This window comes from Brachypodium distachyon, chromosome 1 (genome assembly GCF_000005505.3).
Source record: "Brachypodium distachyon strain Bd21 chromosome 1, Brachypodium_distachyon_v3.0, whole genome shotgun sequence".
In the NCBI taxonomy this organism is placed as follows: domain Eukaryota; kingdom Viridiplantae; phylum Streptophyta; class Magnoliopsida; order Poales; family Poaceae; genus Brachypodium; species Brachypodium distachyon.
Genome location: NC_016131.3, coordinates 70237194 through 70259156, shown reverse-complemented (window position 1 = coordinate 70259156; position 21963 = coordinate 70237194). Strand labels below are relative to the sequence as shown.

Genomic DNA, 21963 nt, shown 5'->3' with positions numbered 1-21963 from the left:
GCAATATTTCAATCGGGTTTCACGTATACGGGCCTGCGGTCTGAGGACATTTCCAGTTTTAGGGCCCAATATAGGCCGAGTCCAGTTCCAAGTTCCAACCATCGTCTCCACTCTCCAGCGGTCCAGCCTGCCATCATCTTCTGTTCGTCCTCCTCGACCTCGAGTAAAACCCTCGCCCCTCTCCTCTTCCCCGGCGAACAAGAAGCTATCCCAAGGTGCCACTGCTCCTCCCCTTGCCGCCTTCGTTTTTTTACCGATTCTTTGTGGATTCTTTCCTTTTTGATTTCCTTGTAGTTGTATATCCTCTTGGCTCCGAGGGATTGGGTCAAATCTGATTCTTGGAGCCTCGATCTGTTCCCGTAGGTTTACTCCCAGGATGGTGGACGCGTGGTGGCCGCTGCTCGCCGCGGCCGTCCCGGCGATCGTGGCCGGGCAGGCCATCCGCGTCAAGCGGCGGCGCGACGAGGAGCAGCGCCTCAAGGCGGCGCGCGGGCGCGAGAAGAGCTCCGACGAGGTCTTCGTCTGCGAGCGCGTCTGCACCTCCAAGCGGATGCTCAAGAAGGTCGGCGCCTTCTCCAAGGACCCTATTCCGGACACCTGCGTCACCGTCTGCGGCGTCTCCGAGCTCGACGCCTGCGCCGACGCCTGCGCGCGCACCGTCTGCGTCAACCAGCACCAGGTGCCCAACTGGAACGACGTCTGCCTCAAGCGGTGCCAGAGCGAGTGCCTCAAGCTCTCCTCCACTCTCATGTAGTGCTAGTACCAATTGCCTTGCCTCTTATCCTGATGCACTGTTTCCTGCTTCAGTTTATTTGTTGTTTAGAAACTTCACACATCTGCGGCTGTCGTTGATATATCCGGGGGTGCTGAGATCAAGTGAAATGGTTTATCCTGATTGTTATGCTCTGTTCATTCCATGAACTCTTGCTACTTCGATCTTTGACAGACTCGTTGTCTGATACAAATCATGATTGCTAGGTAAGCTGCAATGTGCTGAATTTTTTAGGTGTTACAGAGGTTCGATTGGCCCTGTTGGATGAAATGCTTCCCATGTTGTCGTTAGAAGTTATTGTCTTTGGTAGTTATTTGAGTGTAGTTCTTATTTCTTCTTAGATTTATTTTGGTGAATTAATCTTTAGCTTCATAACTTGCAGACTTGCTAAGAATTCTGGAATACATTTCGGGGTCCATATGCCAAATCTAGTGTAGTAGGTTTGTTGGAGTTCAGGGCAGTTTCCATAGTGATGATAATATCTTGTCTTGCTTAAGCTGATCCATTGATTAGTTGACGATATTATCCCAATCAGCATAGGCCCTAATATCTGTCGGTATTCGTTATCTGATGTTTTGGAATGGAACAGTTATCTAGGATATGAGACAAGCTAACTTGTCCAACTCAAAGATATCAGCCCTCCTTCAAGGCCCACCCCACCGGTTCATGCAACCAAGGCTTTGCTCATGCTGTGCTTCTGCATATTTGTCTTGACAAACTGAATTCAGTAGATTAAATTTACATTTTCAAGTTTGTTACTGCATGCATGTGTACATGTTATTCAATGAAGTTTGCATCTGTAGGTGATGATACAACAAGTGAAATTAACAAATATATATCTATGGATTAAATTGATTGTTGAACTGCCAATGCAATTGGGTCTGAAATTAACAGATACTCCTATATGGTTTCTGATTTCACGCAATATATAGCTAAATATTTAGTAACTGAGACCAGCAGGAAGCACGAGCTCCGTGTCTTTAAATCCAAGCAGGGAGAAGGGACCATGAGGGTGCTTGAGTTGGCGATGTAGCCTGAGCCTGACGACCGCAGGAATAGCCATTGTTCCCAGCAAGGTGATCATGCTCGGAGGTGGTAAGCCAGAGAGGTATGCTGGGTGGATCTCTGGAACGGCACATGGTTTTGCGATGTGCTCAGCGCGAGCCCCGTGTTATGTTTTCAACCTGCTGCCCTGCCCAGGCTAGGTGGATTTTGCTGCAGTGCGTCGGTCCTTTTTTATATTACTCGGAATAGGATGGCCATTGAGTAAAAACTGATCTCTCACGCTAGGGCCTAATGTTTCTTTGAGTAAGACTGGTAAAAGGTTGCTAGGGAATCGATCCAGATGCTCTGGTCTTGGTGCGCCTTGTTTGCTAGTTCATCAGCAATTTCATTCTTTTCTCTCGGACAGTGTTCGGATACGATCATCACGAACTCGCCAGCAAGTTTGGAACATTCTTTAAACAGCCGCTGCGGAGTCATAGAAGCGATCAGCGCCTTGCGCGGCCTCCGTCAAAGATAAATTGCCCGAGTTAACACTTAACAACCACCCTAGAGCACCCCAGGTGATCTGCGAGTTGCAGTCAATGTAGAAGAGCGAGGGCTTCTGCAGTCAGTATTTTATTTTATTTTTTAATCATTTCTGAAGGTTTAACAAATAGCTGGAGGTAGCAAACTAACAGACCATGTCTTTCAGTTATGCACTGAACAAATTTTCCAGTCTCAGTTTTGAAATGAACCTGGGCCTGGGTTACACTCTGTTCGTCAAAACCTGCCAATCGGACCCGGCAGCCCAGGCTATCGCTCCGCAGCTTTCTAGGTCTAGCCGTCTTTAGCCCGCTCGCAGGGAGAGGCCGAGGCGCACGGCGACCACGCACCGCCAATCTCAGCTCACCGCTCGTCTTCTCTCCTCCCAGCGACCCTCGAGGCCAGGCGGCGGCGCGGCCTGCGCCGATCTGCGTCCTGTCCTTCCATCTGGACGAAGGTACGGCCCCTCCTCGCCTTCTTCTACGGGCCCCCCTCTCCTTCTACCTCCCCTCCTCTCTTCTCCTGTACTTAATGGATCTGGTCATGGCTTATTTGTGTGTGGAATTTGTGTGTGAAATTGGCATTTGTTGTGTAATTGATATACGTACGAGTAGATGGGAAATCGAATAAATTTGCTAATTTGGGCTGCTGCAGCTTACATTTGGTAGGTCATGGCTGGGGTGGTTGTTGAGTCTACAAAAACTATTGGGACTGCTACAACATCAACGGAGTCTGATGAAGATGAAGATTGTATCTCCACAGCCAGGTCCTCTGCTAAAAGGCCAGCCAAGAAAGCAAAGAAGGATGTAAGTGAAGAGGAAGACCTGATTTCCACTCTTGGGCGCGTAGGTTCTGAGCTTGCGGCCGCCATTGTCACGGCTGCTAAAAAATCTGCCCCTCAACCTCCTCCTGTTGATGAGATCCCTGATAACCTGTACGAGACTTTGCTGGGAATGGAAGGCTACAGTGAGACTCAGATTGATGACTATTATATTTTTTTGGTTAGCAATCCTAGAAGTGCCAAAGCTTTCATGAAGATGGGACACGTCGGTCAGCTGGTCTGGATGGATAGGTACATCAACAAGGAGTTCAAAGATTAGATAGCAGGTGTTCCATGAGAATGTTATGTTGACAAGAATTCTCTCTTATGTGTGTTGAACCTTATGTTTGCTTCGGGTTTATGTGTGTTGAACCCTTATGCTTGTTGAATCTTATGGAGATAATCGTGTGAAATCTACTCCTTCCGTCACATGTTAAGTGACTTTCTATTACATGTATCTAGACGCCTTTTAGGCATAGATACATCCATATTTGAGCAAATTTGAGTCATTTAATATGGACGGAGGGGGTATGTATTGTGCTATGTAATGCCTTGCCAATGTCAAAAATTCGAAAAAATTTAGATTAACTGTGCTATTGTATGATGCACTGTGTTCATGCATAGTTTAATAGGCTAAGAAAATGTGTTTTCGCCTTTCAATGGTTTGCCCAATCAACCAAACATGAAAAGTGCTATTGCCCGACGCTTGCTACCTAGGGTGCATACCACAGTATAACACTACCTGTGACACAGGAAACCTGTACCACCGATCTGGTCTCCGTTCCTTGTAAAGATTGACGTCCCCAAGAGCCACCAGCCGGGACGATCTGGTGACTGACAAACATCCAGCCAGCCAGCAGCACACAAGCCAACCTACACGCATGCTTCGCCGACGGAGATGCCCTCATGCCCATTTACCCGGAGAAGAACGAAACGACGTGCGAACCGATAAATCCCGCACGCGTTTTGCTTACGGAGTACATTAATTTGCGAGCTGGCCCAGAAAAACAATTTAGTGCAGATTTGGAGAATCCTGTTGAAATTCAGTAATAAGAAATCCTGCTGAAATGTTCAGAGTCAGTTGTCGGGTTGCTGTCTGTCCGTATACAAGTCACTCGTGGCATCTCGCACTGTTTGGATAATGCAGGAATTCATACTTGGGTCTGCACACGGTCGAGCCTACCAAACTGGAGTACAGCCGATTTTTAGTTTCTGCACGCGATATTAAACCAGTTCGTGCACATAGGCTAAAATTCCCGAAAATTATATACTCCCTTTGATCTTGGGGTATATGAAAATATATAACGTAGAAGCAAATAATTTTCTTGGGGTATAAATCAGGCTCTGTTTCCCAAGAAAAAAAAAGGTGCAACTGTGGAATGAACAGTACTCTTCTGTAAACTTCCTCTGGTAAAAAAAATTACTTCTCTGTTAACACGAGACGCCTTACAAAGAGGACGTGCGATTTGTGACCAGAGATCACACATTCACATGTATGACGTATCACCACACCATGTCTGCGTATACAATCAGAAAGTATACGGAAGAAAACAGCACCCAGTCCCTCCAAGAAAAAAAACAGCACCCTGAGAACCTACAGGGAAAATACAAGGGATGGCTGAAATCCCAACACGGTCGCAGTATGCTCATGGTCATGGAGAGCCGCAGAGCACCAAAATTCATGCAAACGTAACCACCCATGGTATCTCCAATAGAAGTCCTGTCCTGTAATCTGGTGTAGTTTTTTGGGATTATATCGACACATTGGATCCTAGTTGTATTTAGGAGGTTTCAACCAAACGTTGGTGACAAGCACTCCTCAACAATGTCAAGAAGGTTTGGATTTTCCAATGCAGCGGCAACACGTTCTTTGTCACTCAGTTGCTTGTTCACTGCAAACAAATGGAAATAAAATGAGATGCTGTTCCAGACAGGAGAATGCGGTAACTGTAAGGCATAAAGCTGTAGCTTTTAAAATAAATACCTGCAGCTTCAGTTGCATGTGATCCAGGCGCGACCCTTATGTCCACCTACACAAGACAGAAATTATTACACTTTCTAATATTTTTGAAGAAATTATGAGCCATAACCAATAACAGAAGATATAATTCACCACCATGTCGTTGAAAGAGAACATAAATAAATTCCAACCTAAAGACACAAATGGCATGTCTAGCTCAGTTTCCTAGCCTCCTAGGACTTCTTAGAGTGTATATAACCCCAACATATCATTACAATCTCATCGCTTTGGCAAAATATTAAGGCAGCTCATGATTTTTCTCTTTTCTTTTAGAAAGTTCATAAAGGGTGTGAACGTAGAAGAGCAGGATGTGTCTGTAGTTGTACTCCACACAAACGGCATACCTTATAACGAGGAGGTAGACTCCGCATGAGCTTCACACGTAAGCAAAGGCCAATGACAGTTGCCATACTGCAATGCTCCACAGTTGGGGTGAAAGTAACTCTGAAACCAAAGCAATTAGAAATCATCAGGATTTAATTTCATTAAGAATCCTGAATTGTAGCATCCGAAGTTCCAATTGATAGATGTCAACTTACTTGACATGACTAAGTTCATCATTGATTTCCACCGACTCTTCAGTTACCACATTAAGGTCTTCCAATGAGTATGGATGCTCCGGGTCCTTTATGTCTCTAATATGATGTAAGAATGTTAAGGAGTACAAAATTATTATGCTAGCAAGATCCCAGATCAATAGAATATACCAGGAAAGCAAGCTACACCTACATACATGCAGAAAAAACAAGAAAGAGGATATCAAATATTTCTAGCTGGTCTATAGGCTCTGCTGCATTTTCATCTGTATTTTCTGGTGCCTGCCGGATGCGCCTCTCTTTTTTCTCATAAACCACAGGGTTAGCATTTGACAACTCCATGACCATTTTTTTGGAGAGGAAAGACAAAATCCTGCAAGTTAAAAGCACAAGAATTGTCAAATGGTAATCCCTGGTTGCAAACTGTGTCAAGTGGATTTGCGCAAAAAAAATGTGTCAAGTGCAAAACTTACACTAGCCCCGCAGGTTCAAAATTTGGTAAGACTGACAGATCAATAAAGGCTAACCGTATGTTACGCAGTCTATCTGGGTCCCTCTTTTTGACAGTGAATTTGTTAACTTATCCTATATGGAGGTTACAACAAGATAAATATATTGGGCCCTCAGACCAGTACATGGAAACAATGGAAATACCCATCCCTTGCTCCCTCCTCCATGAGCTTTCATATCCTGACAGGTTCAACAATGCCTGGCTTGAGTTGAGCTGGAACAAGATTGATATTATCGCTTGCTCTAGTTGAAGGACCAGACTCTACTTTAGCCTCGACCTCGGATATACTCACTCCGTTCCATAATTCTTGTCTCAAATTTGACCAAAAATGGATGTATCTATTCTTAAAAGGTGTCTAGATACATGTAATATTTCGACAAGAATTATGGAATCGGAGGGAGTACTTGTTTGTGATGGGGGGAAATGGGTCATCTTTCTCTTACTCATGTTGTCCTACTGTAAAATTAATTTGAAACAACAAATTACGGAAGGGTAATAGAATGAAACAACAGGAAATTTGAGAGGGATAGGGGAAGCAATAGAGACATCTGAACAGAGGGAGGGAGGAGGGGGGCTACCGCACTAGCAGGCAGCCGGTCGCCGGTCGCAGGAGAGACGGTCGCCAGCGGGTAGCGGGCGCTGGGAAGCCGGCCAACGGAGAGCGGAGGAGGCGAGGCTGGGCGGAGAGGGGAGAGCCAGCAGCCCCGGTCCCCAGCGTCCGGCGGCGGCGCTCCGTGCGCAGGTGCGCTCTCTTTGTCTCGCTCTTTCACCGTGTCTTCTCTCCGTGCCCGTACTGGTAGCAAGCAAGGGAACATGGGCTGCAACGCTGGGCTGGCAGACTGGCCCGGGCTGGTGGGGCCTAACCTTTTTCTTTTTTTTTTAGGCCGAAATTTTTTGCTACGGCCCTGGCCGGTGGCCCATGTTGCCTGGGGTCTCCACCTCTGGCAGCATGGTCGTACGGACAACGTGCTGGGATGTTCGTGCCGTCCCGTGCAGTTCAGGCCGGGCCAACGTGCAGTGCAGCTAGCTCAAGCCTCTCTCTATATATATGCAAACTTGCCAAGGCCACGTGCCTTTCTCCTTTCCTCACCGAAACGCGAGCAAGCAAATGGAGATCACGAGCAGCGCGATGCTGAGGCCGGCCTACTCCGTGCCACACCGGCTGTCCGGCGAGAAGGTGCCCCTGACCGTCTTCGACCGCGCCTCCCTCGACATCTTCGTCCCCAGCATGCTCGCCTACCCTGCGCCGGCTCCCTCCAACGGCGCGCTCAAGGACGGCCTCCGCAGGGCCGTCGCGGCGTACCCTCACCTGGCGGGCCGCCTCGCCCTCGACCTCCGTGGCCGGCGCTACATCCACGTCAACGACGAGGGCGTGCTCCTCATCGAGGCCGCCGTCGGGGTCTATCTGGCTGACGTGCTCGTCGACGGCCGCATGGACGCACGCGTCGACGACCTGTACCCCGCCATACCCGTGGTACAGGAGAGATTCCGGCCTGTTTGACATCACATCACCATTCATGCATGGAGTTAAGCTCAAGTGTATACAGGAGAACATTGGGGCGGCGCTGCTGCAGATCAAGCTCAACCGCTACAGGTGCGGCGGTCTCGTGGTCGGCATAAGCTCTCACCACCATGCCGCCGCCGGCCACTCCATGGGCTTGTTCTTCACCACGTGGGCCAGCGCGGTTCGCGAGGGCAAGGACTTCATCGCGCCGACTCCTTTCCTCGACCGTGCCACGACTGCCGTGCCCCGCAGCACGCCGAAGCCCGTGTTCGACCACCGGTCCGTCGAGTTCACGGATGCCTGTTTCGGCAAGTCATACGCCGTCGTCCCCATGGACAGGATCAGGAACTTCACGGTGCACTTCACGGCTGACTTCATCGCCAACCTCAAGGCCCGTGTCGGCGTCGGCGTCGACGTCCGTTGCAGCACGTTCCAGTGCTTGTTGGCGCACGTTTGGAAGAAGATCACGGCAGCGCGGGACCTGAACCCGGAAGGGTTCACCAAGGTCAGGGTGGCCGTAAACTGCAGGAGCAGGGCCAACCCTCCCGTGCCCATGGACTTCTGCGGGAACATGGTGCTCTGGGCGTTCCCGAGGCTTCAGGTCCGGGAACTCCTGAACTGGAGCCACGGCAGCGTGGTTGGTGCTATTCGTGACGCCGTGGCGCGCATCGACGACGAGTACATCCAGTCGTTCGTGGACTACGGCGCCGTGGCGGACGCGGGCGGGGAGGAGCTCGTGGCCACGGCTGCCGATGCCGGCACCATGTTCTGCCCGGACCTGGAGGTGGATAGCTGGCTCGGGTTCAGGTTCCATGAGCTCGACTTTGGCACCGGGGCGCCGTCCGCGTTCGTGCCGCCGGACCTGCCTATCGAGGGGCTCATGATCTTCGTGCCGTCGCGCATGGCCAAGGGCGGCGTCGACCTCTTCATGGCCATTGCGGAGGAGCACGTCGCGTCGTTCGAGCAGATCTGCTACTCCTTGGATTGATCAGGCCATCGATCTGTCGCTTGCATGTCGTAAACAGCGTCACCTTTATTATCTACTCCGACGGTGAGGCAGGCTGACTTCGAATTCAAATCACCATCCCAATGTTAAGTGACTTTGTATTACATTTATCTAAACGTTTTTTAACCTGTTAGCCATATATGCATCCACATTTGGACAAATTTAAGTCACTTAATATGAAACGGAAAGAGTACTACGCTACGGGGGCGGAGCCAAGGCCCGGCCACCTGGGCAATTGCCCAGGCCACCAATTAATCAATACAAACAGAGTGATTAACTTGGCAAAAAAAAATTGGACAAAAGTTAGTTTACAGTGTATTTTGCCCAGGCTCCCGTAGTGGGCTGGCTCCACCACTGTACACTACATTCATCATTGATCAAACAGTAATCAAAAGCGTTGATCATGCGCGTCACGGACCGACGCGTGCCTTCGCACCCTCAATCAATTGCTGCCTTTGCTGCTGGCTCGAATGCAAAACTTTTCGGGTCTGTATTAGCGGCCAGAAGATCATTCTGTTTGCCCATGACAGTGACAACTGACAAAAGGTTTCCTGGCTTAAAAAGTTTTGCGTTGATCATTCTGTTTAGCCCTTCTTTTCTCCTTCGAGGCGCTGCGCCTGCACGCATGCAGGATGCTGTAAAGGTGCCTTCCGTTGGCACCCTTTTGTCTCCCGCCCTGTTTGGTTTGTCAGCATTGTTGTGTCCAAGCAGCTAAGCAAGGGATTGGAGTCAGCTTAGTATAATTCGGTTCTAGATTCTAAAGGTGTTGGCGACATACTAATCTTCCCAACGAAGGATGAACAGCTATGCCAAGCCTGCCGGATCCGGCGGCATCACCAAATATGACGAAATGGAGGCAGAAATGAGAGGGGCGAGGTTGGCCCCAATGATCAGAGGTGGGTGAAAGTAAGAAGATGGATGCAGGATGCACCCTTTGATCAATCGAACGGTTCAAAAAGTTGACTATAGTATATACGGAGTAGATGAAGAGAATCATGTGACCATATTTAGATATAGTCCTATTCCTATCTCTTGCAATGGGACACCATGAAGTGTTGCAATATACTACATGGTGGAGTACATTATAAACATCCTACACATTACGATGCAGCTTCCTTAAGCTCTCTTTTGGTGCAACTAGCTTCTGGCGTGACTCTAATTAAGACATTCAAGCGCCCAAAAAAGCAAAAGCTTGATGCGAAAGGATCCATGCATATGCACATGAAACCCATTATATGCAAATCGAATTCCCTATGGCTGCTGTCCAGCTCCTGCTATCATAGAGTAGTATATTACTCCCTCCGATCCTAAATTGTTGTCGAAATATCATATGTATCTAGATGTTTTTTAAGAATAGATACATCCATATTTTGACAAATTTGAGTCAAGAATTTAGGACTAGAGGGAGTACTAGAGTACTTCTAAACAAATAAATTGGAGAATTTCTGGGTGGTAAAACTATTAGGTTGGAGTTTATTTCGCCGTAGCTGCATCACCATTCACCAGGAATCATCTGTTTGACCCTGGAAATTATCTTCAGAAGTTATTTTTTGCCTTCCTTGTCAAAGGCAACGACAGAAAAAGAGAGAGAGGGAGAGAGACTAGTTCGGAACACCGCGGGGGAGGTATCAAGATTTGTAAAGGAAAACCTGTACCAGACTACTAGTGAGATCGTAGAAAAACTATTAGATTTGTAAAGGACTGGTTAGTACTCCTTCTGATCCTAAATTCTTGACTTAAATTTGTTTAAATATGAATGTATCTATTCTTAAAAAGCGTCTAGATACATGTAATATTTCGACAACAATTTAGGATCGGAGGGAGTAGAAGAGAGAAATCCCATACCACGAAAGGTTCGATAATGAACCCATCCGTGCGAGGACGGTCACATGAGGGTACGGTTTCCTTCCTTGTGTTGAACGGGGACTGGTTAGGTTCGATCCCATCCCGGAGCGCGTTCTAATGGTCGCCTGACGAGAAGCTCGTCGTCACCGACTTCGTCGGCAAAGGCAACCTCCCCACCGCGCGTGGTAAGTAGTACTTTCTCCTACTTCAAATGACACGTATTCCGTACTTATTAATGCTCCTAATTTTGATTTGAAGCGAACCCCTATTATTGAATTTGGTAGATTGAGGGGAATTTGCTAGATTTATGTTTACGTGACTAACAAGTGGGTTACCGAATAAACTATTGATGGAGCAATTGTTCATATGGGACGTAATATCAATTGTCATGAGCATTCTCTACAGCCATCAAACACATCTCGTGGTGTTTTCCTATGTTTGGTGAATCATTTGTTTTGCACTGTCTTCCTTTCCTATTCCTATGTTTTCTTAAACGGTTTTATATTGAGCGAACGTTCACTCTTCAGTCTCTCGAAGCGAACGATCTCCTGGCCATCCAATTGAGAATACTGTGCCTGAGAACGTGCCACGTGTCTTGTGAGATGACAACTCTAGTTCTGTGTTGTGGCAACTTTACCTAAACCCTTAATATGATCGTTACTCACTCTCATCTAATCTTCAGCCATCTATATTCTAGGACAAATAACTATTATTCCCATGCAGGCTTTCCCTCTTTGCTGCTCCATGCTACAGACATTGAATAACACTTGTTCAGACACAACACGTCAAAACAACCTGACATATATACCGGCTGAAACCCCCGGGTGCCGAACTCCCTAGTTAACAAAAAAGGGATGTCACGTCCCGGACCGCGGCCCGGGCTGCAAGGAGCCGCTTACATAGACCATTTTTTACTCACAGTGCAAGAGATTTTACATACAGACCACGTGTTTATTCACGTGACAGTCCTACCTAACGTGCAACTATACATATGCAAGTCCTATGACTGAAGGAATCAGAGCCAGCCGTGCGGACTCTTACTTTTACGTACGTAACAAACGTGACGCTGCTTACGGCAAAAGCATCACATGCATGCAAACGATCGAAGCCCCGGCTGCTAGCTTGATCAATAATCCAAAGAGTAACAGATCTGCTGGAACGCCTGGACGTGCTCCTCCGCGAGGGCCATGAAGAGGTCGACGCCGCCCTTGGCGTTGCGCGACGGCACGAAGATCATGAGCCCTTCGATGGGCAAGTCGGGCGGCAGGAACGCGGACGGCGGGCCCGTGCCGAGGTCAATCTGGTGGAACTTGAACCCGAGCCAGCTGTCCACCTCCAGGTCCGGGCAGAACATGGTGCCGGCATCGGCAGCCGTGGCCACGAGCTCCTCCCCATCCGCGTCCGCCACGGCGCCGTAGTCCACGAACGACTGGATGTACTCGTCGTCGATGCGCGCCACGGCGTCGCGGATGGCGCCGACCACGGCGCCGAGGCTCCAGCTCAGGAGGTCACGGACGCGAAGCCTCGGGAACGCCCACAGCACCATGTTCCCGGAGAAGTCCATGGGCACGGGCGGGTTCGCCCTGCCCCTGCAGTTCACGGCCACGCGCACCTGCGTGAACTCCTCCGGGTTTAAGTCCCTGGCCGCCGTGGTCTTCTTCCACACGTGCGCGAGGAGACACTGGAACGTGCTGCAGCGGGCGCTGACGCGGGCCTTGAGGTCGGCCACGAAATCGGCCGTGAAGTGCACCGTGAGGTTCTTGATCCTGTCCATGGGGACGACGGCGTAGGACTTGCTGCCGCCGCACGTGAACTCGACGGACCGGTGGTCGAACACGGGCGTGGGCGTGCTGCGGGGGACGGCGGTCGCCGCGCGGTCGAGGAAAGGGGCCGGGGCGACGAAGCCTTTGCCCTCGCGCACCGCCCTCGCCCACACGGTGAAGAAGGTGCTCATGGAGTGCCCGTCGGCCGCCTGGTGGTGCGAGGTTATGCCGATCACCAGCCCCCCGCACTTGTACCGGTTCAGCTTGATCTGCAGCAGCGCCACCCCGATGTTCTCCTGCGTACAGTACATACAGCCAAACAACAACCAGTTAACCACAGCGTGTTCAAATTTCAAATGCGACAGTCTTGACTCTTGACAGCTGACAGAAATTCAAGATCTCATTGCGTATAGTACCTCGGGAATCGCCGGGTAGAGGTGGTCGGTGCTGGCGACCATGCGGCCGTCGACGAGCACCTCGGCCAGGTCGACCCCGACGGTGGCCTCGATGAGGAGCGCGCCCTCGTCGTTGACGTGGATGTAGCGCCGGCCGCGGCCGTCGAGGGCGAGGCGCCCCGCCAGGTGAGGGTACGCCGCGACTGCCCTGCGGAGGCCGTCCTTGAGCGCGTCGTTGGAGGGAGCCGGCGCAGGGTAGGCGAGCATGCTGGGCACGAAGATGTCGAGGGACGCGCGGTCGAAGACGGTCAGGGGCACCTTCTCGCCGGACAGCCGGTGCGGCGCCGCAGAGCCGTCGACGTAGGCCGGCCTCAGCATCTCGCTGCCCGTGATGATCTCCATTGATTTAATTCGGTCGACGAGAGATCAATTGTATCTGTAAACCTCGTGTGCAGGCTGGTGCGCTCGATCGCTTTGGTGGATGAGGAGAGGCACGAAGCGTTTGCCGCATTTATACACGTTGGCCCGTATATGAGAGATCAGCAGACGAAGCAGAAGACGACATGGACAGTGCACCTAGCTAAGATTACTGATTTTGACACGTAATTCGGCCGGTCGGTCACGGTCAACTCGGCTGTGTCCATCGTTGTGCCCCCATTCCTCAGACGAGCTGTGGCGATCGATTGGAGAACTATAGTAATAGTGCACTCACGAACATGTGAGTCGCCCACACCTTCTCGATCGGGCAGCTGCTATGCCAATGATGACACATTTGCAAACTAGAGTAAAGCATAGCACACGAGAGTTCATCATGTCAATACGTATCTACCTACTCTTTGAGCTCCGACAGCATGCATAGCACACACAGGCTGCATTAACCACCACATACTACGAAATGCTACATGAAGAGGGAGATCATACGCAATTAATTTATGTAGGAGCATGTTAACGAGTAAACCCTTACACACAAAAATTTGGAGTAAACACTTACACACAGGTATCTGTAAACGCCTTATATTTATGCATGTTTCAACCATCTAATTTTGGTAGGTTTGGTCCTGATACTTCTCCGCATATGTTTCTTTTTTCACATCAATTTAGGAACTTTAAAAGCCGTTGCTCTCAAATGGGAACCAAAATCTGATTTCACCCATTTGTCCGGTTTGATGAGATATATTCAAAATGAGATCGCAATTGGATATGTTTTAGCAGCATTTTTTTCTATTTCAATTTTTTCAAAATGAGATCCAGTTGTACATGTTAAACAACATGAAGATACCAGGCCTACAGAAGTTGTTAGATAGCACCGGTGTAAACTTGTATAGTTGGTAGGGTTTGTTAGTAGTCCAACAAACTTGTAATCCTACTGTTGTAACGATCCAAGAGATCGATCTCTGTACGCGTACGATAGAGGGTCGCCCCTCTCGATCAATATAAATACCTGCGGGCTCCCATGTTGGGAGTTGAAACGCTTAACCACGTTTTACATGGTACAAGAGCCTCCTCTTCCCACATCCAATCTCCACAAAATAGATGGCATCTAGGTCATCAATGGCGACCGTCTCCGAGAAGCTCACGAGAGACAACTTCATCCTCTGGAAGGCTCAAGTTCTTCCTCCCATCCGTGGTGCCCAGCTTGATGGTTACCTAGATGGAACGACCAAGGCGCCTGAGAAGCAGAAGGAAATCCATACGGACAAGAGAACCGAGAAGGTTCCAAACCCGGAGTATGGACTCTGGGTATCGCAAGATCAGCAGATCCTCGGCTTCCTGCTCAACTCCCTATCCAAGGAGGTGTTGGCGCAGGTTGCATCCATGGAGAAGTCGTCCGAAGTCTGGGCGGCAATAGCGGAGATGTTCTCCTCCCACTCGAAGGCGCGAGTGGTGAACATCAGGATGGCTATGGCCAACCTGAAGAAAGGCAGCATGTCTGCCTCCGACTACTTCACCAAGATGAAGGCTTTCGCCGACGAATTGGCATCGGCAGGAAAAACTCTTGGCGATGATGACTTGGTGTCGTACCTGCTTGCAGGACTCGACATCGAATACAACCCTCTTGTGACCTTGATGACCACCTCTCTTGCTCGATCTGACAAGGTTTCCATCAGCGATCTTTACTCACAGGTCGTCAGCTTCGATTCAAGGATGGAGATGCTACAAGCCGTCGGCAACCAATTTCCATCCTCAGCAAACACCGCAACACGAGGTGGCCGTGGTGGTTACAACCAGCGCGGCAGAGGAGGAAGAGGCCGTGGCTACGGCAATGGAGGCCGTGGCCGTGGTAACAGCAACAACAGTGGATCTGGCCAACAACGCCAGAACGGGGGGCGTAGCAATGGAGATCGCCCCCAATGCCAGCTTTGTGAGAAGTATGGACATACTGTCCTTGACTGCTGGCATCGCTTTGAAGAGAACTTTGTTCCTTACAGCAAGAGTGCTGGTTCGGCAACAACCTCCTACAGCACCGACACGAATTGGTACATGGACAGTGGTGCTACTGACCACATCACGGGAGAACTCGACAAACTGACGGTGCGTGACAAGTACAACGGCACCGACAAGGTTCACACCGCGAGTGGATCAGGTATGATCATTAAGCATGTTGGTAGCACCGTCCTTCCCACTCATAATAAAGATCTACATCTTAAAATGTCCTTCATGTTCCTAGTGCCACAAAAAGTCTCATTTCTTTGAATCGCCTAGCTACTGATAATCATACCTTCATTGAGCTTCATCCAAAAAATTTCTTGGTAAAGGATCAGGTAACGAGGAGAATCATCCATCACGGTAGAAGTTGAGGAGGACTCTACCCCTTTCGGCCACACACTTCATCTTCATGCAAGTTTGCTTATGGAGTCTCCAAGCCTACCTCCACTAGATGGCATAATCGTTTAGCACATCCTTCCTATGACATAGTTCGACAAATTATTAGAAATAATGAGCTTCCATGCTCAAGTGAGTCCCCAGTCGAGTCTGTGTATGATCCCTGTCAAGAGGCTAAAAGTCATCAACTTCCATATCCCATCTCCACGAGTGTGTCCACCTCTCTTTTAGAACTTGTTTTTTCGGATGTTTGGGGACCAGCTCCTGTTTCGGTTGGGAAACATACCTACTATGTAAGCTTTATTGATGACTTTAGCAAATTTAACTGGATCTATCTTATCAATAAGAAATCAGATGTTTTTTCCGTGTTTGCAAATTTCCAAGCTCTTGTTGAACGTCGCTTCAATTGCAAAATCCTTTCCATGCAAACCGACTGGGGTGGTGAGTATCACAAGCTAAATGCTTTCTTCCAGAACATTGGCATATCTCATCATGTTTCCTGCCCTCATATTCACCAACAAAATGGCTCCGCTAAACGGAAACATCGCCATATAGTAGAGATGGGTTTATCCCTCCTAGCTCAAGCATCCATGCCTCTAAAGTTTTGGGATGAAGCTTTCCTGGCTGCTACATACTTAATTAATCGATTTTCCTACTAAAGTCATTAACTATGACTCACCTCTTGAGAAACTATTCCATCAAAAACCCGACTATTCCTCCCTTAGAATTTTCGGGTGTGCTTGCTGGCCGTGTCTTCGGCCCTCCAACTCTAGAAAACTTGAGTTTCGCTCTAAGCAATGCACATTCCTTGGTTACAGTGCTAAACACAAAGGTTTTAAATGCCTCGACGTCGCGTCTGGACGTGTTTATATACCACGAGATGTGGTATTTGACGAATCTGTCTTTCCCTTTAGCACTCTGAATCCTAATGCCGGAGCACGCCTTAGAGAAGAAGTTCTTCTCCTTCCTACCAACCTGAGAATTAACGGTGCTATTACTCATGCTAATGATCATGCAAATTATTCTGATTCTACTCATGTATTTTTTGAAGAATTTGGTGCAGCACAAAGTCCACAGGGATCTCATACACAGAACAACAGCAGCACGGCCTCCGAGGGCGATTCTCCCGCCCTGCCATCGCAATCAGCATCGGATCACGAGCAATCAGGAGATTCTGCCGGCGCATCCTCCTCGCCAAGTGCGTCGACCGGCCCCTCCACTCCAAGCTCGCCACGCGACTGATCTGGCGGGCCCCACGCTCCATCACAGGAGGACAGCGCACCCGCATCAGAAGAAAGCGCGTCTGCCTCCTCCTCGAGATCTGCTTCCCCGCTTGGATCTCCTGCTCCAGCTTCTGGATCGCCTGCGCCTGCTGCTCCTGTGCCCCCTCCTGCACCACCTCGCCAGCGCACACGGCTGCAGCATGGTATTATCCAACCTAAAAAATTATTTCCCGGTATTATATGCTATGGTCTATCTTGCACAACAGATGAACCACGTAATCTTGAAGCTGCTCTTGCTGATCCGCAATGGAAAAATGCTATGGATGAAGAATATTCTGCACTCCTCAAAAATCAAACTTGGCATCTTGTCTCTCCACCACGTGGTAAAAATATAATTGACTGTAAGTGGGTCTACAGAATTAAAAGAAAGTCTAATGGCTCCATTGATCGTTATAAAGCGAGGCTAGTAGCTGAAGGCTTTAAGCAATGCTATGGTATTGACTATGAGGACACTTTTAACCCGGTTGTTAAAGCTGCCACTATTCGCATTGTATTGTCCATTGCTGTTTCCAGGGGGTGGTGTCTCAGGCAATTGGATGTAAAGAATGCGTTTCTTCATGGTGTTCTGGAAGAGGAAGTGTATCTCAAGCAACCTCCCGGTTATGAAAACAACTCCTTTCCTAATCATGTTTGCAAGCTTGATAAAGCTCTGTATGGCCTCAAGCAAGCCCCTCGTACATGGTACTCCCGGCTAAGCACCAAATTAGTCAGTCTTGGCTTATGTCCCTCCAAATCAGATACTTCTCTCTTCATTTTTCAGAAAGCTATAGTTACCATGTTTGTCTTGATTTATGTTGCATTGTTACCAGTTCATCTCACCGTGCGATAACCGCATTTCTAGCAGGCCTTCGCACTGAGTTTGCACTCATGGAGCTCCGTGACCTTCATTACTTCTTGGGTATCGAAGTCAGGGGGCATCATGGAGATCTTCTTCTTACCCAAGAAACATATGCGGCGGATCTTCTGTCTAAAACTGGTATGACTTCATGTAAACCAAGTCCCACGCCTCTCTCTACTACAGAAAAATTATCTGCGTATGATGGAGAGCCTCTTTGTGATGATGATGCCACAAAATATAGAAGTATCGTTGGTGCCTTACAGTACTTGACTCTTACTCGTCCTGACATTGCTTTCTCTGTCAACAAAGTTTGCCAATATCTTCATGCTCCTACAACGGAACATTGGACAGCCATTAAGAGGATTCTGAGGTACATAAGAGGAACTATTGGTCTCAGGCTAACCTTCAGAAAATCCTCATCTCTATTGCTTAGTGGATTCTCAGATGCAAATTGGGCAGGATGCGCTGATGACAGGAAATCCACAGGTGGTTTTGCAGTGTTTCTTGGAGCAAATTTAATCTCTTGGAGTGCCCGCAAACAAGCCACTGTATCGAGGTCAATTACTGAAGCAGAATACAAAGCTCTTGCTAATGTTACTGCAGAAATTATATGGGTGCAATCCATTTTAAAGGAATTGGGAGTTGCTCAGAATAGAATTCCTTGCCTTTGGTGTGACAACTTAGGAGCGACGTATCTGTCCGCAAATCCAGTGTTTCACGCCAGGACTAAACATATAGAAATTGATTTTCACTTTGTCAGAGAAAGAGTAGCTCAGAGAAAGAAGCTTCTTGAGATAAGATTTATCCCTTTTGGAGATCAGTTAGCGGATGGCTTCACCAAGGCATTGCTGGTCATACTAATGAACAACTTTGTACACAATCTCAACATGACCATGATGAGATTGAGGGGGAATGTTAAACAAGATGAAGATACCACGCCTACAGAAGTTATTAGATAGCACCTGTGTAATCTTATATAGTTGGTAGGGTTTGTTAGTAGTCCAACAAACTTGTAATCCTACTGTTGTAACGATCCAAGAGATCGATCTCTCTACGCGTACGATAGAGGGTCGCCCCCTCTTGATCAATATAAATACCCACGGGCTCCCATGTTGGGAGTTGAAACGCTGAACCACGTTTTACAGTACGTACACTAATTTCTACTGCATTTTGCAATGATATCCTGTCAGGCTTTTCTACTGCGTTTATTAATGCTTGCTTCTGCAGATTTTCTATTGTATATATCACTAGTTTCTATACAGTTTCCTATTTGGCTAATGCCGTTTTGGTAGTTATTATATTTCTTAGCGAATAAAGTACTTTTAAGAGGAAAAAAAATGTTAGCAGTAGTAAGCACTATAGGTACGTGTTTAGTACCACTTGTTGCTAAAACAGCATTGGTCTCTCAACTGTGCGCGTAAAGATAGTTTTCTCTTAAGAAATTATACAAATAATTCAGCTTTAATTTAAAATGTAAGGAGTAACAATTTTTCCTGGCCTCGATCTGGTTGTTAATTTATATGGATAATTCAAACTTTGAATACGTAACGATTCTCCAACAAAGTCTCGATTAGGTTGATGCTAAGAACATCACAGCGACCCCTGACGTGTACTTCATTCTCTCTGGGGTCAAGCACACGCATGTCAATATCGGAGAGAACAGGTATCGAATATATTTCTGATTTTTTTTCTTCTGAATATGTTCATGAGTAGGTAGGAAATTAGTTAATAAGAGTATGTTTGTGACTATCTGTGTCTTCCAAGCTCACTTCATATCTTCTCCGTGAAGCTTATATCCGGCACGCCGCACGTACGGTTATATTATTAATGCTCACCACCGGCAATCGCCGTTGACCATCCCTGCCGGAATGTTATGCATGGCACGCATGGTTTGTTGAGCCATCAATCCATAGCTTGATCCATAGAACTAGCTAGCTCCATTGACGACCAACCGATCGATTAGACGATTTGATCTTCTTGTTCTTCTTCTTTAAATTTTATTATCTGCAATTTCTTGTGTTTGCAAGCTAGGATTAGTCTGGTATTTTTTTAGATCGTGAATATGAAGGCGAGGACACATTTTCTTCTGCAAGAGATCACGATAAATATTGTAAAATGAAACTGGTTAGGTAGCTAGCTAGCTCCAGGTTGATTAGTCCATTCATACCGCAACTAATCAACCTGCGTTATCGTTTGAAAAACACAAAAATCAATTCCGGTAGTTAAAGTAAGCCCCCAAAATAGTAGTACTATATACATTAGCCAGTTTAATACGTAGAAAAGATTCTTTGCTTGCGGGCTTGCAGGAGTATACTTAATCTAGTTCAACTTCCAGACAGGATCAGGCTAGCTATAGTGTGTCCAGGGGACAGCGGACATACATAAATCAACGACGGATCGCGTCGCAACCTGTTTTTTTGACAATAAGATAACCTTTATTAGTAGCTGAAATGATATACAGTAGTAATGTCGAAGCAAGCTGCAAGCTGTACATTCTTTTTTCAGAATCGCAAATTGTATATTATCGTGCATGCGTTTGCCTCCAATCAGCCACACAAAGAAGCCGAGGACCGAGGTCCGTTGTTTTTCCGATAAAAGGGATTAGGCTCCCAGCTTCATTAACAAACGGAACCATAAAGGGGCCGAGGTCTGCTCGACCAATCGGGGTCATAAAAAGCCCATTACGAGAAAGGCCGAGGACAGTTCCGGAAGCACTCGTGGGCCAAGATCTAGACAGAGCCGAAGACGGGAAACGGAGGCCCGCTAACTGTTGTCACTCTCCCGTTTTCCACAAGTTCACAGCTCGGCCTGTTGTCAGTTCTGGTGCTTTTGTCCGCCCGGCCATGGCCCATGGGGCATTTTATGGGACGTTGTTAAGTAGACTGGCTTCGCTCAAAAAAAAAATAGACTGGCAATCATTTCACGCTACCGACTTCTGTTTTTTTATTGCACAAAACCACCAGTTTGTTTGGTAACAAATCACACGAATTTCAGATTTCTGGATCTGAGTCCATGACCCCAATCCTGACGTGCCAGGCCGACCCGTCAGCGCTAATATCCAGTTAGCGGCTGTTAATTTGCCCTAGACCATACCGTTGTCTATGAAAAGATAGGTTCCATCTCTCCTCAAGACCAAAGTTTCAACACAACAATACGATGCGGGTTAACAGTCAACACTGATTCTACCGTTTCTGATGCCCTGAGAACATGTGGCTAGCATCCCACCTCACGTTTGGTCTGTCCATGGCTGAATCTGAGATCCAGCGATGGTGGTTGGAATTTTTCGGATTTTCACGGAATGACGCGGTAGGGAAAATAATCCATGGCATTTTTTCAGCGTGGATGTCTTTCCTGGCGTACTCAGGGGTCCGTCTTGAGTCCGACACCTAGACAAGATTCATACGCGCAGAAAAGTCTGGATGGCGACCAGACGCTTGCATTTCGGCATTTGCATGTGATCGGGTTGGTTATAGTCGTTGTTTGGTTTTGTTTGTTCGCTAGTTACTCGTAGTTGCCAGCCGACTTGTGCGCCAAATTACTCTGCCTCGTCCGAGCCCATGGTGAAATTTTGATGCATCGTCTGGAGCACCTCGCTGCAGTAGTACCTTTCGCGCGTATCCCAAGAGCAAGGTATGTTAGGTACATAGGGTTGCCGGTAATTTAGTTCCACCTCGTTAGTAGCCACTCTTCCATCAGTCCGGACTTTTGAGATGAGGAAAGCTCATTGCTTATATGGCTGGGTCGGATGCGCATGAACGTCTCAACACGACACGAGTGTGTGAAACTGGGTCTGAGACGCTGACAATTGGTATCAGAGCCAGCATTGCCATACCTGCCTGGGGGGCTTCCTAGGAGGATGGGATGTTAGGTACCAAGCATTGCTAGTGACTTTAGTTCCACCTCGCTAGTGGAAGGGAGCTACGACCAGCATATAAAGGAGAGTAGCCACTCTCCCATCAGTCCGGACTTTTGGGATGAGATGGGCTTTTTGCTTATATGGCTGGGCCGGATGCGCACGAACGGCTGAACACGACACGAGTGTGTGGAACTGGGCCTGGTACGCCGACAAGGTACTGGAGCGGTCGTCGAAGATCTGCCACACGCCACACCGTCGAGGAGCACATTGACCGGCGCTTGCAGGCTCTCACCTTCCTCACACGTCCGTCCATGGGCACGATGGCCGGCCGCTGCTAAGTTATGACGTCAGGGCAGTCGCAGCCGCTCAGGAGCTCCACAAAGCTATCCTAAAGAAACAGAGCTCCGATCCACAAGCCGTGAAGAATGGTCACGTCCGTCAACACATATCTACTTGAGTGCGTA

At 48.1% G+C, this 21963-nt stretch overlaps 4 protein-coding genes and 1 pseudogene across 4 annotated transcripts; 3 read left to right on the top strand and 2 right to left on the bottom strand.

The window, feature by feature from the left end:
- Positions 1-58: 58 nt before the first annotated feature.
- LOC100828533 (uncharacterized protein At5g64816) lies at positions 59-3707 on the top strand. Its single transcript, XM_014897039.2, has 3 exons — positions 59-215; positions 364-2756; positions 2954-3707. Exon 2 carries the CDS (start codon positions 377-379, stop codon positions 752-754), a length of 378 nt encoding a protein of 125 aa, XP_014752525.1. The 5' UTR covers positions 59-215; positions 364-376; the 3' UTR covers positions 755-2756; positions 2954-3707.
- An 802-nt stretch (positions 3708-4509) lies between these two features.
- On the bottom strand, positions 4510-6981 carry LOC100827926 (protein AE7). The gene is made up of 6 exons (XM_003558596.4): positions 6765-6981; positions 5900-6048; positions 5679-5784; positions 5484-5583; positions 5104-5149; positions 4510-5011 (listed from the first exon to the last, which is right to left on the bottom strand). The coding sequence occupies exons 2-6, from the start codon at positions 6021-6023 to the stop codon at positions 4911-4913; spliced, it is 477 nt and encodes a 158-aa protein (XP_003558644.1). The 5' UTR covers positions 6024-6048; positions 6765-6981; the 3' UTR covers positions 4510-4910.
- Positions 6982-7177: 196 nt separating this feature from the next.
- LOC100827615 (tryptamine benzoyltransferase 1) lies at positions 7178-8825 on the top strand. The gene is made up of 2 exons (XM_024463385.1): positions 7178-7660; positions 7734-8825. The coding sequence occupies exons 1-2, from the start codon at positions 7235-7237 to the stop codon at positions 8676-8678; spliced, it is 1371 nt and encodes a 456-aa protein (XP_024319153.1). The 5' UTR covers positions 7178-7234; the 3' UTR covers positions 8679-8825.
- Positions 8826-11436: 2611 nt separating this feature from the next.
- On the bottom strand, positions 11437-13176 carry LOC100823029 (tryptamine benzoyltransferase 1-like). Its single transcript, XM_024463396.1, has 2 exons — positions 12721-13176; positions 11437-12600 (listed from the first exon to the last, which is right to left on the bottom strand). Exons 1-2 carry the CDS (start codon positions 13099-13101, stop codon positions 11668-11670), a joined length of 1314 nt encoding a protein of 437 aa, XP_024319164.1. The 5' UTR covers positions 13102-13176; the 3' UTR covers positions 11437-11667.
- A 1515-nt stretch (positions 13177-14691) lies between these two features.
- LOC112270266 lies at positions 14692-14839 on the top strand (annotated as a pseudogene).
- Positions 14840-21963: the final 7124 nt, after the last annotated feature.